The following is a 16715-nucleotide window of genomic DNA, read 5'->3' as shown; positions in this document are numbered from 1 at the left end:
GAATGCTCTAAGGCGGTGGCGCGTGGTTTGCTTATTTCGCAGGCGACTTATTGTAAAAAGGTGAAGGGGGAACGGAGAGCACTCTTGCATGACTCTATTGCCCAATTATCTCGGCAACATCAAGCTAGGCAAAGCCCAAAAATCTATAATCAGCTCGAAGAAGCTAGATCGGAACTTCAGTCGTTAGACCTCGCCACGACTAATTTGGCCTTACAGATTACCAAACAACAGTTTTACGAGGAAGGGGATAAGGCGGGGCGTATGCTGGCAAGACGTCTAAAGGTGGTCCTTGCCCAAAACAATATAGCTAAAATAAAAAATTCTTCGGGCAAGATTGTTACAACCTCTGACGATATTCGTCATTGTTTCACGGAGTTCTATGAGGCTCTTTATGCCAAAGATTCTGATATAACCACTGCAGATATTGATTGTTATTTAGCTTCAGTGGCTCTGCCGACCCTGACGCTGGCCCAGCAAGAGCGGCTTGAGGGTCCCATTACTGAGGCTGAGGTCCAATATGCTATTAAATTGTTGAAGGTGGGCAAGACACCAGGCCTTGATGGCCTTTCAGGGAGTTACTATAAAAAATTGACGCATATCTTGACCAAGCCCCTCACAGATATATTTAACGCTCTGCGTGGCGAGGCGCGGCTGGCTCCTCATTCTAATGTAGCGGGTATCACGGTCATCGCTAAGCCGGGGAGAGACCCGGAGCTATGTGGCTCTTACCGCCCGATCTCTCTGATCAACCTTGATCTTAAGATCTTAGCCCGGGTCTTAGCGGAACGTTTGAAGATCTTCTTACCCGATTTAATTTCCAATGACCAGGTTGGCTTTATACCAGATCGAATGGCCAGTGATAATATTCGTAAAGTCCTTGATTTGATTGACTGGGTACAGGTTAAACAAATTCCAGCAGTCCTACTGGCCATTGATGCTGAAAAGGCCTTTGACCTGGTACACTGGTCCTTCTTATTTAAAGTTCTACAGAAAATGGGCTTTGGTTCTTATTTTCAGTGTTGGGTGCAGGCCCTGTATGATTCCCCACAGGCTAGGGTAAAGGTGAATGGTGGCTATGGCCCGTGTTTCCCTATACAGAGGGGTACTAGGCAGGGTTGTCCCCTGTCTCCTATGCTTTTTGCCCTATTTTTGGAGCCCCTGGCCGCGAAGGTCCGTGCTTCCCCTCAGGTGGTGGGGGTTGAGTTTCCAGGGGTTCATTGCAAGATGTCGCTTTTTGCGGATGATGTCCTCTTTACACTGACGCAACCCTTTGATTCTATCACAGCTGTGAAGGGAGAACTGGAAGCTTTTCAGAGAGTGGAGGGTTTCCGGGTTAACCAGGATAAATCGGAACTATTGAACCTTACTCTGCACCCCTTGGAAGTCGAGCGTATAAAGGCGGTGTTTCCTTTCCGTTGGGCACCACATTTTCTTAAATACTTGGGGGTTCATATTGGAGCACGTACATCTGATTTATTTCGCCACAATTATACCAAACTCTGGCAGAAAATTGAAGGGGACTTACACCGTTGGGGTAGGGAGGCTTTCTCTTGGATGGGACGTATTGCAATCCTGAAAATGAATGTGCTTCCTAGGTTATTATATTTGTTTTCTACTCTCCCTATATTGGTGCCTAAAATAGTTCTTGCAACCTGGCAAAGGAAACTCTTTGGCTATATATGGAAGAGGAGACCGCCTCGGGTGTCACGTGCTGTCCTTTATCTCCATCGTAAAAGTGGGGGGCGGGGAGTCCCTAATTTGGCATGGTATTATGGGGCAGCTCAACTGAGAGCTATTATTGCCACATATCAACAAAGTGATATTAAACAATGGGATCGGGTAGAACAAGCCATGTTAGCTGTCATGCCTATTCAAGCTTTATTTTGGCAGCCCAAACGCTCATACCGGCCTCTTGCCTACCTTCCGGAGGCCTTGCGGACCACTCTTACTGTGTGGTCTCAGTGGCGCAACCAGTTGGTTGGTTCTCATACATATTTTCAGATGTCTCATTTGTTTCATAACACTGAATTCCAGATGGGCCTTCGGTCCCCAGTTTTTCATACGTGGCAACGGCAGGGTGTGGTAACTATCAGTCATCTCTGGTCAGAGGGGGATATTCTACCTGCAAAGGAGTTCCTACGCAGATTTCAAGGGGGACTGGGTGACTTTCTGGGGGTAGCTCAAGTCCGGCATTTCCTACAAATGATCCGGGACGCACGGCTGGTGCGGAACACAAAGTCCTTGTTTGAGACCTTTTGTGATAATGCGGATAAACTAAGAGGTGTAATTTCTAAATTGTATGGGTTATTAAATACACAGTCCCCCCTTGCTGTCCCCCATATCAAAGCTTGGGAGACTGAGTTGGGAGTTAGTATTTCAGAGGATGATTGGGATGTTGTTTTCCATAACATAGCCAAAAGTTCTATCTCTGCAACCATACAAGAACATTGTTATAAACTTTTGTATAGGTGGCATTTGACTCCAGCCCGGCTCCATGCTATGTTCCCACAACGCTCTGCGGAGTGCTGGAGAGGGTGTGGTCAGATGGGCTCCTATCTTCATATCTGGTGGTCCTGCCCCATTGTAACTGTCTTCTGGAATGCAGTCGGTGACTGGCTGCGGGATGTGCTGGACATGGACATTCCTATGGAACCCCTCCACGTTCTGCTACACTTACCTTGCGAGAATGTGGACAAATTTCGGCAAGTCTTTATCTCTCAGGTGTTCATTGCCGCCAGATGTGAAATTGCCAAGGCCTGGAAACAGCCTGTTTTACCTTCTCTTTCAGTGGTGATTCATAGACTACATACCTGTCAACGCATGGAACATCTTACTGCGATGCGCAGGGACAAACTCGCTAAATTTCAACGCATCTGGGAACCTTTCCATCGATGGATTCAAACACAATCTATATAGAGTGTCACTGTCTCGGTATCCGGTTGGCTTTGATTCTCTAGACCCAATACTTACCTGTGACTGTTTGTCATTTATACCCATGGATGGACTTGTTTTCCGGGACTGTTCTAGTTCATGCTCTTTCTCTTTTTCTTTGATGACTTGCTTATGAGATATGGTTGGATTCTTCTGTATTGGAGTGATTATGGAGAAGAGGTGGGGAGGGACGGGGAAGGGGGATTGGGGGGGTTTCTTTGTTGGCAAATGGTATTGATCTCATTGTATTCTTTTGACATGTTGCCTGATTAATGTGATCAATAAAAAATTTCATATACAAAAAAAAAAAAACCGACCCCTTAGCTTCCCCCACCCTCCCGACCCCGCCAAAAACGTTTTAAAATTACCTGGTGGTCCAGTGGGGGCCCGGGGAGCGATCTCCCGCTCTCAGGCCATCGACTGCGCTAATAAAAATGGTGCTGATAGCCCTTTGCCCTTACCATGTGACAGGGTATCCGTGCCATTGGCCGGCCCCTGTCACATGGTAGGAGCACTGGATGGCCGACGCCATCTTTAAAAATGGCGCGGGCCATCCAGTGCTCCTACCATGTGACAGGGGCCGGCCAATGGCACGGATACCCTGTCACATGGTAAGGGCAAAGGGCCATCGGCGTCATTTTTATTAGTGGCATCAAAATGGCGCCGATGGCCCGAGAGCGGGAGATCGGTCCCGGGGCTTCCACTGGACCACCAGGTACTCGTAAAAAGTTTTGGGTGGGTTCGGGAGGGTGGGGGGAAGGTAAGGAATTAGTTTTAAAGGGTCGGGGTGGGTTTAGGGGTTGTTTTGGTGTGCCGGTTTTCCCGCCCTCCCCCCAAATCCCCGATTTACAATTTTTCACAATAAATCGGGGGAATTTCTATTGTATCGCGCACTCTAACAATTTAAAAAAATATCGGATGATTTTTTAAATCGTCAAAAAACGATTTACATCCCTAATCTTAGGTGAATATTTTAGCCCAATAGGTTTTCTCCTTGTCTTAAACTTCCAAACTAGGAGTGATCAGCCCTTCACACACCAAGAGCCATGGAATCAGAAGGCTCAGTACCAAATAGCCTCATATTTTTAAGGGGTGGGTCTCAATTAGGACCCCTTCATCCCCACCAGTCTCTCTCGCTCTCTCTCTTCCCCAACCCTTTTCTCTTCAGTCTCTTGCTTTCTCAATATTACCACTTGGTCCCCCCCTCCCCAGCAGTCTATCTCCAACCCCCATCCTATTCTCACCAATCTCTCAGTCATTTCATCCTGTCCCCACTACTCTCCCCCTCATTCTCTTCACCCTGTATCCACCAGCCTCAATCATCCCACCCAGTCTCCACAGCACCCCACAACCCCCACAATAATAATGGCAGGGGCTTAGTGGCCCCATCATAACATCTCCTGCCCCACTTCTTATGCTGTTTTTCCCCCATCTCTTTACCCTCTGCCCAGTACCAGTATGTCCCTGCCAACCCCTCTTTTCCTTCACCCCATTCCTTCTTTCTCTCTCACCTATACTCTCAGCCATCACCGCTTCTGGATCTTGCACAGACGCCTCCCATCACCTCCCCCTGTCTGTCTCATTCTCTCTCAAACTCCCTTTCTTCCCAATCTCACCTCTGGTTCTCTCATTCCTCCATCACCACACCTCTGGCTCTCATTCTCTTCCTCCCCCATCATCACTTCTGGCTCTGCTGTTACCCTCCCTCTCTCCCTTCATTACCATCCTTGGCCACTTCTGTACAACATCACTTCTGGCTCTGTCTCTCTCCCTCCCCCCTTCACCACTTCTGAATTTCTCATCGCCTCTGCACTAACCCCACCTTGACACCATTCTGGCTTTTTCTCCCTCCATCCCCCATCAGCACCTCTGGCTTACTTTTACATACACACTCCCACGGGCTCTCTCAAACCCACTTCTCATATTCTCCCCGCCCCCAAGCATTTCCCTCACCAGTAATTATCCTGGCCTGAATGGCATTCTGGATGGCTTCCTCCTCTCCTCTGCCATTAGCTAACTATGGATTGGTGCTCAGATTCATTTATCATCCCTGTGGGTATACAGCGTATCAAGATTACTTAGTATTGGCCAAACTGGCTCAGGTTTTTAAAGTATTTATCTGAAGGGCTCAGTACAGCATAAAGCAAATTTTATCATCAGAGTGTAAGCATTATGATTACATCCTAACGAACAATATTGCACTTATTTCCCAGTTGCTGTGGTCTTTGTTGTGTTTTATATTTTATGTTTTTTTTATTAAGGTTTTTATATTTGAGCATCTATTTATTTTTATGTTTATGACTGTTTTACGAATATAACCTGGTTATCTGCCTAGAACTGGTAATAGAATGGGATACAAGTCTTTAAATAAACTGAATTCATCTTGTTTCTCTAGAAGGAGATGATCAGTAAAACCCCTTTGCTATTTCCAAGATGGAGTGGGAGTTCATACATATTCAGATACGTATGGTCCAAATTTTGATCTTGATTGGATATTACCATCATTTATAGACATTCGATTGGTGGCTCATCTTTGCCAGTATGTATATACATAGTCACAGGTTAGTAATTCTGTTCATCAGCAGTCATCTGTTGAACAATGCCTGCTTCATGGCTGGATACAAGTTTCTGGGTAGGCCACAGCTTAGCAGTCTGTGCTCTGGTGGTACTAGCTAAGTTGTAAGATGCAGACAAATGTGTGATAGGAAGGACAATAGCAGTTTCTTTTCTCTGTGCATTTCTCATCCATTAGGGCAGTAATGCAACTTGAAGTTCCATTTTGTGTTGTTCAGGCCTGCAATGCTAAGTTCAGCTGCACAGTCCTTTTAAAGTGACTGGCTTATCCCTACACCCTCTTGAGTAACAGCAGAAGCTTGATCTGGCCGCAGCAATGAGAACAGAAGGAACTTACTCTGTCAGCAGAAGCACATTCTGCCGCTACTGCCAGCTCAGATATTTGGAGTCAGAAGTGCAAGTGGCAGCTCACCAGAGCAGTATGAGCAGGAAATACCCGTGCACAGCCACCACTGATTGGCTGCATTATGCATTGCTGGCATTAGTGCTGCTTCTGCAGGGGAAGCCATTTTGACCCAAGTCAGGTAGAGAGGCTGCAGCATAGCCATAAGGAGTTTTCAGCCACTCTGGAGGTGGTGCAGACCAGTGCAAGCTGAAAGAGGAAGGCACTGGGTTCTGCAGAGCTGTCAGGGAAAGCCAGGTAAGGACATTGGTTCCTGGAGCTTCCAACCGTGCCACCAACTATTGGAGATATGGAGGAATGGGCATGGTTACCATCCCCTAAGTATATAGGCTTTGGACAAGTACAGTGCAGAAATCCTCATTATTATAACCCAGATATACCAAGTCTGAGTATCTCTCCCTGAGTTAAAGTCTTCATAGGGGGCCGTTTTACACATACCACAAATCTGGCATGTTGCAAGAAAGGGAAGCAAGAGGAAGTGAAACAAGAGAAGGGGTGGGGGAAAAGAGATAAGAAAGAGGAAAAAATAGAGAGTGTCAGCAAGAGTGTGACACTATCTTGCCATCCATCTTCCTTCCCTGGGTGGGCAGGTATTGTGGAAGAGGAAGGCACGGGGCAAGATTGGTGGGTGTGGCAGTATTACTTGTCCCTTACTGCCCCCCCCCCCCTTCCCTAGAACTTCAAAACTCAGACAGGGCCAAACATGGATCTCCCCCTCCCCTGTCTAAACCCTTTCTCAGAAAACTCCAAAGGATTCTCTCTCCCTTTTTCGACACACCAAACCTCTCAGCTTAGCAAACTGTGGGAAGACCTCCCCATTTACGGCACTATCAGCGATTTGAAATGTTCTGTGTGACCCTTCTGTTAAAGGTTAGGGGACCTATGTACTAGAGAACGGCTGAGGGCAGATTTGATCACCACAGATTGGTTCAATAACTGAGTCCGGGTGAATCCCTCAGCTGCCTGGACACTGTTATTTGGTATTTGCCTTCTTTCCCAAAGGGACTACAGTGAGTGGCATCTCCTGGCTGCTCGACCCCGAAGAGGAGGTAAGCAATCTGATCTATGCTCTTGATGTGATTAGCAACTCCCTCAGTGTGTTTCTGCAGCTCTTCTTCCTCCAAGATTGCTAAGTTGAAGATATGATGGAACTCAGTAAGAGGGAACTCTTCTGTTGAAGTCCCTTGAGGGGAGTCCAAGATCAGAAACTGGACTTCTGAACACTAGTCACATTATATACACCTGCTGGGAGGCAGAGCAATCCTCTCTGCATAGGGACCTTCATTTTTTTTTTGTTCTCCTTATTTTCCCAGAACTTTACCAGAGTTTATTATGATAAGAACAAAAACAGGAGAATCCATTTTAAAAAAGGACTAATTTTCCAGGTAAATATCAAGAGTTTATTTTGGTAGGCAGAAGCCAAGACAATAAAGCAGATTCTCTCACCCAGCTATTTAGCAGCATCATCATCTCTACCGCCATCACCCCGTCTAGCATTCCCTCTCTCCCCCATCCCCACCCTGCCAAGAATATTCCTCTCCCCTTCAGTATAACAGCATCCACCCATATCAGTGAAGATGGCTCTAGGCTTCCCCGCTTTCCTTCGGCATCATACTTTACTGAGGCTCCTGTGCTCTGCAGCACTGCACATCCGCTTTTGTGCAGGGCCAGGAAGCCTGCTGAGAAGTGCTTCTAGAAGACAGGGCCTGCTTCAAACATATTTGCGGCACCAGACAGCAGGTGCTTTGGCTGCCAGAAGGTGAAGAGGTGGGACTTGAAATAAGACGTGGGTGGAACCGGAGGGTGAGCGCTTTCACTGGTGGAAGGTGGAACTTGAAATGCAGCACGTGCTTTGGCCCACACTGTTTTCCAGCAGTGGCTGGAGGCCTTGAAATGCTGCCTCTGAAGCCGCTTTTTAGTCATTCTAAAATAAGGGTGAATATCGGTTTAAACAGGTTATCACTTCTATCCATACACCGCTGCTTCAAAGATCTGACCCTACACTCCAGGATCACCCTGCTCCTGTAGCTATTTAAAAGGGAAGATGGTGTCAACAGACTCTCTCTTTTGATGAGTCCTTTAATCCATTCCTCCTCAGCTCCATGCTCTAAGCCCATTGCACATGCAAATTGGATTAACAAGATCTGCTTCGATCACTGTGCCTGTCCCTAAGTTTCAGCACCAAAGGAATCTGACTTTTGGCATCTCAGAGGTTTCCATGGGTGGAGCAGTCCCACTGTATCTGAGCTTCTTCAATGTCTTTGGGGCTGAACTGATACAGTCTGAATTTTGTTAGTTTTCGAAGAGAGACCACAGTCTCATCTTGCAGATCTTAATGGACCTCAGCGATATACTGTAGATGCTGCAGTAAGCACCACCACGATCCTCCCTGAGATACTTGCAGACATCTGTCTGCCTGCAGTCTGGGCAAAATTTTAAGCTTCTGGAGAAGCAATAATGAAGTCAGACCATCAGACAGGAAAAATATGCTCAGAAGGGTTGTCAAAAAAACAAACAAAAACAAAAACTAGGCTCTAGAAGAGAAGACAAAAAGGCCTTAAGGCATACTTTCTAAAGAAAATATTGCCAAAGTAATGCAGTGACGAACAGTATGTCAGAAAAAGAGGAAATAGGGCATGCCACAGTACTGCGGGGACTGCCACATGTTTAAACATAAACCACTGCTTGATGAAAATTTCATCTTAAGTATGAACAAATTAAAATTAAATGTCCAGAAAATGGGAGGTCTTATGGATTTAGAAAAACAGCTTTCTATGCCCAGTTTTGTCAACTAATGGAGTCCCCCTTGCATTAAAGGATTCTGTTCACAGTCTGGAGATTGACAACTTTCACCTATCATTAAATAGTATATTATGCAATTAGTTAGAAACAGATTTTTTTTCCATTTATGACAACTGCAGCTCATTCACCTCTTATTTGACTAAATACTTCTCTATGATTATCTAACTGGAAAAGGGCTGCAGGATAAAGACATTTTAACAGCTTATACCTGAATTTACCAAAGAAGCTTCTTAGGTTGGAAATGGTTCAAAATTCATTGGTCTATTGACCGAGTTTAAGTTCAGGCAAAGGATTTCTCCCATCCTGCAACAACTGCACTGGGTGCCAATCTGGGCCCCGAGACCGATTTAATATTTTAACTATAGCTTTTAAAAAATTGCAAGGTTTGGGCCCTACATGTTGATTTGGTCCCAGTGTTCTGAAAACTACTGACTGCTGTGTATTCCTGCAATAAAAGAGCACTAGGTCAGCTCAGTCACAAGATCAGACTCTTGTGTGAGCTCCCAGAAATTTGTTTGTCAAACAATATGAAGAAACTTAGATGCAACCTGAAAGCAACCATTATTGTGGGCTAACCATCATTGAGGTATATGTGTTAAAAACATCTTTTTTTCATCCCATTATGAGAGTCTAGGCTCATGTTAGTGACTCAATTTTACTAATTTAATGTAAGATTTTTATTACTGGATGCTGAATCATCTTCATTGTGTCCTGAATTCTCTCTGTTAATATGTTTTGAGAATTATTGAAAACAGGTTACATATTCAAATAAATGTTCTTAAAAGAAAGCTTTGGGAAAAATATTCCACAATCGATGCTATCAATGACATCATCCATGACTAGGTGATTCACCTTTACTTCAGAGAAAAAAAAACAAACAAAAAAAAAACACACTTTACTAATCAAAACTGATCTATAGTCACTGAAGGCCCATTTAACATTAAACAAAATAAACACACACTAAGATACCATATTTATCCTCCTGAGGAGCTCTGTCCTTGCCACTTTAAGCAGAGGTGCAGCTTTGGAAAGAAAAGAGAATTAATCTTCCCTGGTTGCCTGTTTGTCAAAATTGGTTTAGCTTAATATATTAGATTGAAATATATCACTTTTCCATTGGGAAATTAAAACTGTTTATATTAAATTGCATAGCATACCAGTTTACATTAAAATCAAAGCATTAAAACAAATAAAACACCAACATAAAACATAACCGCTAAAATACATCTCAATTAAAATTGAAAGCTAATGAAAAAAACCCAGAAAAAAACCAGTCCATAACAGCAACTAATAGTAAAACATCCACGTGCAAAGAAAAACAGATCTTGCCACAATACAAATGCAGATGCTTCATATAAGAATAGAAGCATTATCCTTAAAATTTTCCTGAAAGAACTGAACCAAACAAAGACCTGCTGTAGCCACTATACCACTGCAAGTCATCACAATTCTAAGCTTCAAAGGCTGCCTATAACACAGGTTTATTGAGGTCCATATTTGGACACGTATCCGGCTAAATTTTAGCCGACTAATAAGCTAGACAGAAAGAATTTAGCCGGATAAGTTAAGAGCAAGGGCATAACTGAGAGGAATTGAGTTAACTAAGTTAACAGGCTAACTTTGATATTCAGTTAGCTGAATGACTTAGCTGGCTAAGTCTGGTCAGGCCAAAGAGCTGTCCTAAAATTAGCTGGTTAACTTTAAGATAGCCAGCTATATTCAGTAGTGCAGCTAAACTATTGAATATACTTCCAAAGTTAGCCAGATACGTTTATCCGGCTAACTTTGCTATCCAGACTGTGTCTGAATATGCACCTCAATCTGTCTATACTTATGTGCTGTACTGCCATCCACTGAAATGGTTGTACATATAAGGGCCAGAATAGGGAAGGTGGTTTTCTGTTCTTTAAAAAGAGTATGGCTTACCCAGGAAATGCTCTAGTACAAATTTCTTTTTTCCAGGGTACAACCTTTCCATGTAAACCAATCCTACACTACAGAGGGAAAGACCTGAAGTCTTTGGATAACTGGTCATAATGGAATACTCGCTAGAACCAAGAGCCATATCTTCCTCGTCATCCGCTATATGCAAAATATGCAAGCGGGCCCAGCGCTCCATTAGATGAACTAGGCTGTCGTCTAGAGTGCCAACCATTAGGGGCGGCAAAGAGCAGCCACGTGGGGCAACAAGCAAAGCCCATCTCATTTGTAGCTGAAATTAGCCCCGGTAGGCACAAAAGGAGCCCATCCCGCTTACAGACGAGATTAAGAGACAGGCCTGGAGGGGGCCATGAGAGGAGCGCATCCCGCTTGGGGCCAACAACAGGAGACAGGCTCAGCGGGGCTGCAAGCGGGGCCCATCCTACTCACGGCTGAATGTAAAGCATGGCAGAGCTGCGGGAGGAGCCCATCCTGCCCACAGTAGAAGACAGAGGCCTGGGAGATGGAGGCCATCTCGCTTGCAGCCAAAGATTAAAAGACAGGGCCACAGGCAGAGCTCATCCTCTCTGCAGTAGAAGACAGAGGAGGAAGTGAGAGAGAGGGGGCTAGGAAGAGTTGAGGGCAGAGCCCATACCTACAGAAAGGAGAGACCCAGAATGAGCCCACGAGCTTATGTGAGTGAGAGAGATATTGGAAGGGGGAGTGTATACAAATATAAATATATACACACACAATTTTTACTTATGTAGATGGGCCAAGTGGGAGGCAGATCAGGGCTGAAGGTTTGCCTAGGGTACTTAATACCCTGGCACTGGCTCTGTATGCTAGACCTGAGAATCAGAGATGAAGGCTATGCTTATGCAAGCTAATCCATCCTCTCTCCCCTCAGCAGGATATTCTTCCAATTCCTTCCTCAATTATATAAAATCAAGGAAACCTGCTGGCTTTGATAATTCATCATCCAGCTCCACATATGCCTCTTTTCTGCTTCTTTTCCTCCCTTGGGGAGTAAGAATGACTGGAGCAGGTCCCAGGACTGAACTCCATCCCATTCAGAAGGATCAATGGAGACAACTGAAATTTTCTGCAGATACTGCAGTCCAGGAGAAAGAGAAGTATTCCAGTTCAAAGAAGGCAAAGCTGTGCCTCTAAGAACCTGAAAAAGCACTCCACTGCATCAGTAGCAGAATCCAGTGCTGCAGAACTGAGAGAAGGCCCAAATTCCTTGCTTGCTGTAGTGCCTATAAAATGGCCACAGACTTCACTGCGTCAGAAAGTCCCAGACTGAAGCCCATGTGGAGGACAGAACAAAGGCACTTCTAAAGCAGAACAGGAACAGAGCCAAAACTTTCTTCACCTGTACTGCAGAGCTGAGAGAGGGAGGCTTTAAGTCCTTGTCCTGCTGCCATGCTGGTAAAATGGCCACCGCTTGTGCCACTATAGTAAGGCTACTGGTGGGCGCAGAACAAACACGGCCTGCGCAGATGTGGGCCCCCCCGGAGCAGCAGAATCTCTGCAGTGCTCAGCTCCTCTTGCCTCAAAACAGCTGCAGCACCTCTAAGGCCCCTCGAGATGATGCACCTTGCAGCAAAAATGCCTAGCAAAGATCCCTTCTCATACTCAGCTGCTGCTGTCTTATCTCTCTCAGCTACCCCAGTCAGCTAAAGTTACCATTGCCGCAAGAAGCACCCTGAAATTTATTTATTTAAAAACTCTTCTATACCGTCGTTAAGTTAGATAACCGTCACAAAGGTTTACAGCAAGGCACGATAATGAAAATGTAAGTGGTATAGATTACAAATTAATCATGTGCCATCATACAGGCCGATACAGTAAGGACGCGTTAGAAAGAGTGCGACAGTGCCAGGCGCACCCTCGTTTGCCGCACACACAGTTCGGATCACATACTGCTCGATACAGTATTTAAATTAGATGCAAATGCTAGCCACATCCAATGCGCGTCCATGAAGTGGTAGGCCTGAGCAATCCATTTTACTGTATAGAGCGCTATACAGCGCCTATACAGTATCCTGGGTGCACTGGTACCTGTCATTTCAAATGTAATTTGAAATGACAGGTACCAGGAAGTGGATGGTTCTCCTACGCTCAGGCATCGGGGATTGCCAGTCCTCTCTCCCGCCCCTCCCGAAGCAAGGCGCACGGCGAAAATCGACTCGACATGTTATTAAAGCAAATGTGTATAAAGTGCAACAAAAGTAAACTTACTGCATGTGAATGACAAACAGTCCTCTCTCCCCTCCTCCCGAGGCGCGCACCGTGGCTCCCCTGCCTCCCGGGGGCAGCCGGCGGCGAAAGCCGCTTCCAGCAGCCCCTGCCGGCGAAGGTGGATGAACACACGCCTGTACGTGCAATTTGGGCCCTCAAGGCAGTGAAGGCGCATGAGCGCATTCGGTCATGCACTTTCGCAGCCTTGAGCGCCCAAATTGCACGTACAGGCGTGCGTTCATCCACCTTCGCCGGCAGGGGCTGCTGGAAGCCGCTTTCGCCGCCGGCTGCCCCCGGGAGGCAGGGGAGCCGCGGTGCGCGCCTCAGGAGGAGGGTGAGAGAGGACTGTGTGTCATTCACATGCAGTAAGTTTACTTTTGTTGCACTTTATTCACATTTGCTTTAATAACATGTCGAGTCGATTTTGACCGGAGCCTGCCTATTACTGTCTCTCTCTGCCGGGGCTTGCCTGACGCTCCACACTAACGCAGGGGTAAGGATAGGCGGTAAATTAGCAGGTTAAACACGCGACAAAACTGCAGGTTAAAAAGGCGATAATCGGGGCGCACATTACTGTATGGGAGGGAATAGCTAATCCGATCGTTTACATACCATATACATGCCACAGGCGGAAAGGGTTTCCCGTTGATTTAAAGAAGCGGTAAGGATGGGTTAAAAGGGATAGTGAATCGCGGGTTGGACTAATGCGGTCAAATTGTGAGTAGAAAGTGGGTTAGAAGCAGGGTAACCGCGGCCGCACTTTACTGTATCGGCCTGATAGTGCGGTAACAATTCATTTCAATAAACTATGTGTGTAAATTAAGCTTGTCTGTTGGGAGCATATTAGGCGGATTGAATTTAACATTAATGTGCGTTTGTAGGTTACAAGTAACAACTTCTAGTTTGGTGCATCCTTATCAATCAAATGCTTTTCTCCTTCTCTTTATCTTTATAAAAAGCTTGTTTAAATAGCCAGATTTTCAGATTGGTTTTGAATATTTTCAAATTTCTCTGCAGCCGTATTTCCAGTGGCATGGTGTTCCATAGCACAGGGCCAGCCAGTGATAGTGCTCTTTCCCTTACTTGCGCGAGGCGTGCTGTTTTGACAGAGGGGACAGTTAGTAGAGCCTTATTAGCAGATCTTAGGTTTCTTTGCGGGACATGGAGGCGCAGTGCAGTGTTAAGCCAGTCAGCTTTTTCATCGTGGATTAGTTTGTGAATTATGCATAAAGCCTTATATTGAATTCTTTGTTCAATTGGGAGTCAGTGTAGATCAGTGAGCGTTCCTGTAATGTGTTCATTCTTTTTTTTGCCAGTCAAAATTCTAGCAGCTGAGTTTTGTAATATTTGTAGTGGCCGAATTGTAGATTGTGGTAGTCCTAAAAGTAGGGAGTTACAGTAGTCTGTGCTTGCGAATATCATTGCCTGCAGAACTGTGCAGAAATTGTTTAGTGTTGGTAGAGGTTTTAGTCTTCTCAGGATCATTAGTTTCGCATATCCTTTTATTTTCAAAGAGATGTGTTTCATGTTTAGCCAGGGTCGATTATTACTCCTAGATTTCGTACTTTCGTTGCTAGCTCAACGGTTTGGTTATTTTTAATTGTGAGTGTTGGTTGAATGTGGTGAATGTTTTTACGTTCAAGGTGTAAGAATTCCGTTTTGTCGATGTTTATTACCAGTTCCATCTGATTTAAGAGCTGTTTAATTATCTCAAGATACATATTGGCAAGTTTCATTGTTTCTTCAATGGTATTTACAATTGGCAGCAGTAGCTGTATATCGTCTGTGTATAAGTAATGTATGATTCCAGGTCCTGCTAGTAGGTGACATACCGGGAGGAGATAAATGTTAAAGAGTGTTGCCGACTAGGCCGATCCCTGTGGGACGCCAGTTAGCAGTGTGACTTTGTCAGATAGTGTATTTTTGATTTGTACTTGAAAACATCTATTGTTTAGGTATGACTCAAACCATTTTATTGTTTTATTAGCGAGACCTATTTCTTTCAGTCTATTGAGTAGTATTTTGTGATTTACCGTGTCAAATACTGTGGAGAGATCTAATGGAAATAGAATTTAGTGTGTTCCTGTATCAAAACCTCTTAAGTTATTATTTGATAATGCTAATAGCAGAGTTTCAGTAATGTAATGTTTGCGAAACCCATGTTGCATTGAGTAAAATATGTTATTACATTCTATATGGTTTGACAATTCTTTTTGTACTGTTTTTTCAATTAGTTTGGCTAATGGGGTAAGTTTGAGACTGGTCTATAGTTATTGAGAACTAGTGGGTCAAGAACTAGTGGGTCAAGCTCAACCACCTAGAGCGCTGTGTTGAAGGAGTAGTTCTTGCTTAGCCGCCTTTTTTTTTTGTTTGTTTTTTTTTTGTTTTTTTTAAGTAAAAGCAGGAAAAGGATCAAAAAATGAGACAGAAGAATGAGAAAAAGGAGGATAAACAGAAAACTGAAGCCTATGCCAGCCAAAATCCAGAAAATCCCTGATCCTGGGCTACTATGCTCAACTGGGGAGGGAGCACAAGGTTTTCACTGCAGGAGTTGCCCTTAATCCGATCCTTTTCATTCAGCCTAATCAGGCCACAGCTCAGAACATGGGATGCTCGCCTACCAACTGCTGGAAATTGAGAATACTGGAAAGCCATTCACCTAGACTGGTCTGACTGGATGATGAGTACCACCAAATTAACCAGAACAAAATTCCTGTTGGAACAAGCAAGTCTTAATACCTTTGATAAACTTGTAATAATTAAACTTCCTTAAGTAACTCTGAAGACAGAGTTCCATAACAAGGGCCCCTAATAACTGAACAATCCCTGTCTAGTACATTCTAGTCTTTTCATTTGGAAGTCTAAGCAACTTTTGTTGCAGTGATGGTGAAGCTCTACCCAAAACATATTGCCCTCTGGTCAATGTCCTAAAAACCAGATCCTACAGATTATTGGAAGTCAATATATCCGCGCCAAACCTGGTGTCACGTGATATTTTTTTTTGTTCTATATAGAATTTTAGCAGCCAAGTTTTGGACCAATTGAAGTCTAAGTAATTTAACAGTTAAAACACATTTTAAAAAGTCTGGATTTTGTATAGTCTGCACTAAGTAAAACTACACAAACCAGAAAAGCAACATATTTATCATTGCTCTGCTAGTCCCTTCCCATTCACAATGTAGTTCTTTGTGTCTAGATCCTGCCTTATACTTTCTGTCTGGAACAGCAGCTCACCTTCTCTTGCTTGGATTTTGCAATGAGTTCTTCAATAAGCTCTTTGCGTGATTTTGGCTGTTCCAACCCCTCTTCTTTCTGTTCAGAAGAAACCTTTTTACGCAGAAGACCTCCACCTCCACCAAAATGAGCAGCTGTTAACTCAGCTAAGGAGAAACCAAAAAAACATCAGTGTCATTCCTTTTATATATTTTTATTCAAGTGTTTTATCACACTTATCTAAAGACGAAAGACTAGATAGTAAAAAATAAATAAAGGCAAGGGGACATATCCAAAGCAAAATGAAATATTTTTGGTGTTGTTGCACTTTAAATGTGTTTCTTAAAAATTTTGACCATTTAAAAACAAAAAAGTTAGCAAGTCAATATTTTTGTTTGATTCCAAGATTATGAAGTATTTGAAACAATTTGCTAAACCAGAGGCAGTTTTTATTCCAAGATGATCTACAAATATATAGCATCTACCTAGGTTAAGTGCAAACAAACCACAGAGAAAAGAGTAAAATCAAGAGAACAGGTAAATTGATATTAAAACCAGTTATATCTTAACTATCAAGATGTTTAAGGTTGATGACACTGTAAATAAAATTCAATAGAAAAGAAAA

The 16715-nt window shown here is 44.1% G+C and overlaps 1 protein-coding gene across 1 annotated transcript in view; it reads right to left on the bottom strand.

Annotated features, from left to right (window-relative positions):
• The window catches only part of NOP14 (NOP14 nucleolar protein), a 289956-nt gene that overhangs the window by 204814 nt on the left and 68427 nt on the right, over positions 1-16715 (bottom strand). The window contains 1 exon segment of the mRNA XM_029592043.1: positions 16112-16257. Coding sequence (XP_029447903.1) covers positions 16112-16257 — 146 coding nt within the window.

The sequence above is a fragment of the Rhinatrema bivittatum genome, chromosome 1, assembly GCF_901001135.1.
Source record: "Rhinatrema bivittatum chromosome 1, aRhiBiv1.1, whole genome shotgun sequence".
Lineage (NCBI taxonomy): Eukaryota > Metazoa > Chordata > Amphibia > Gymnophiona > Rhinatrematidae > Rhinatrema > Rhinatrema bivittatum.
This window is presented reverse-complemented; position numbering and strand designations above follow the sequence as displayed.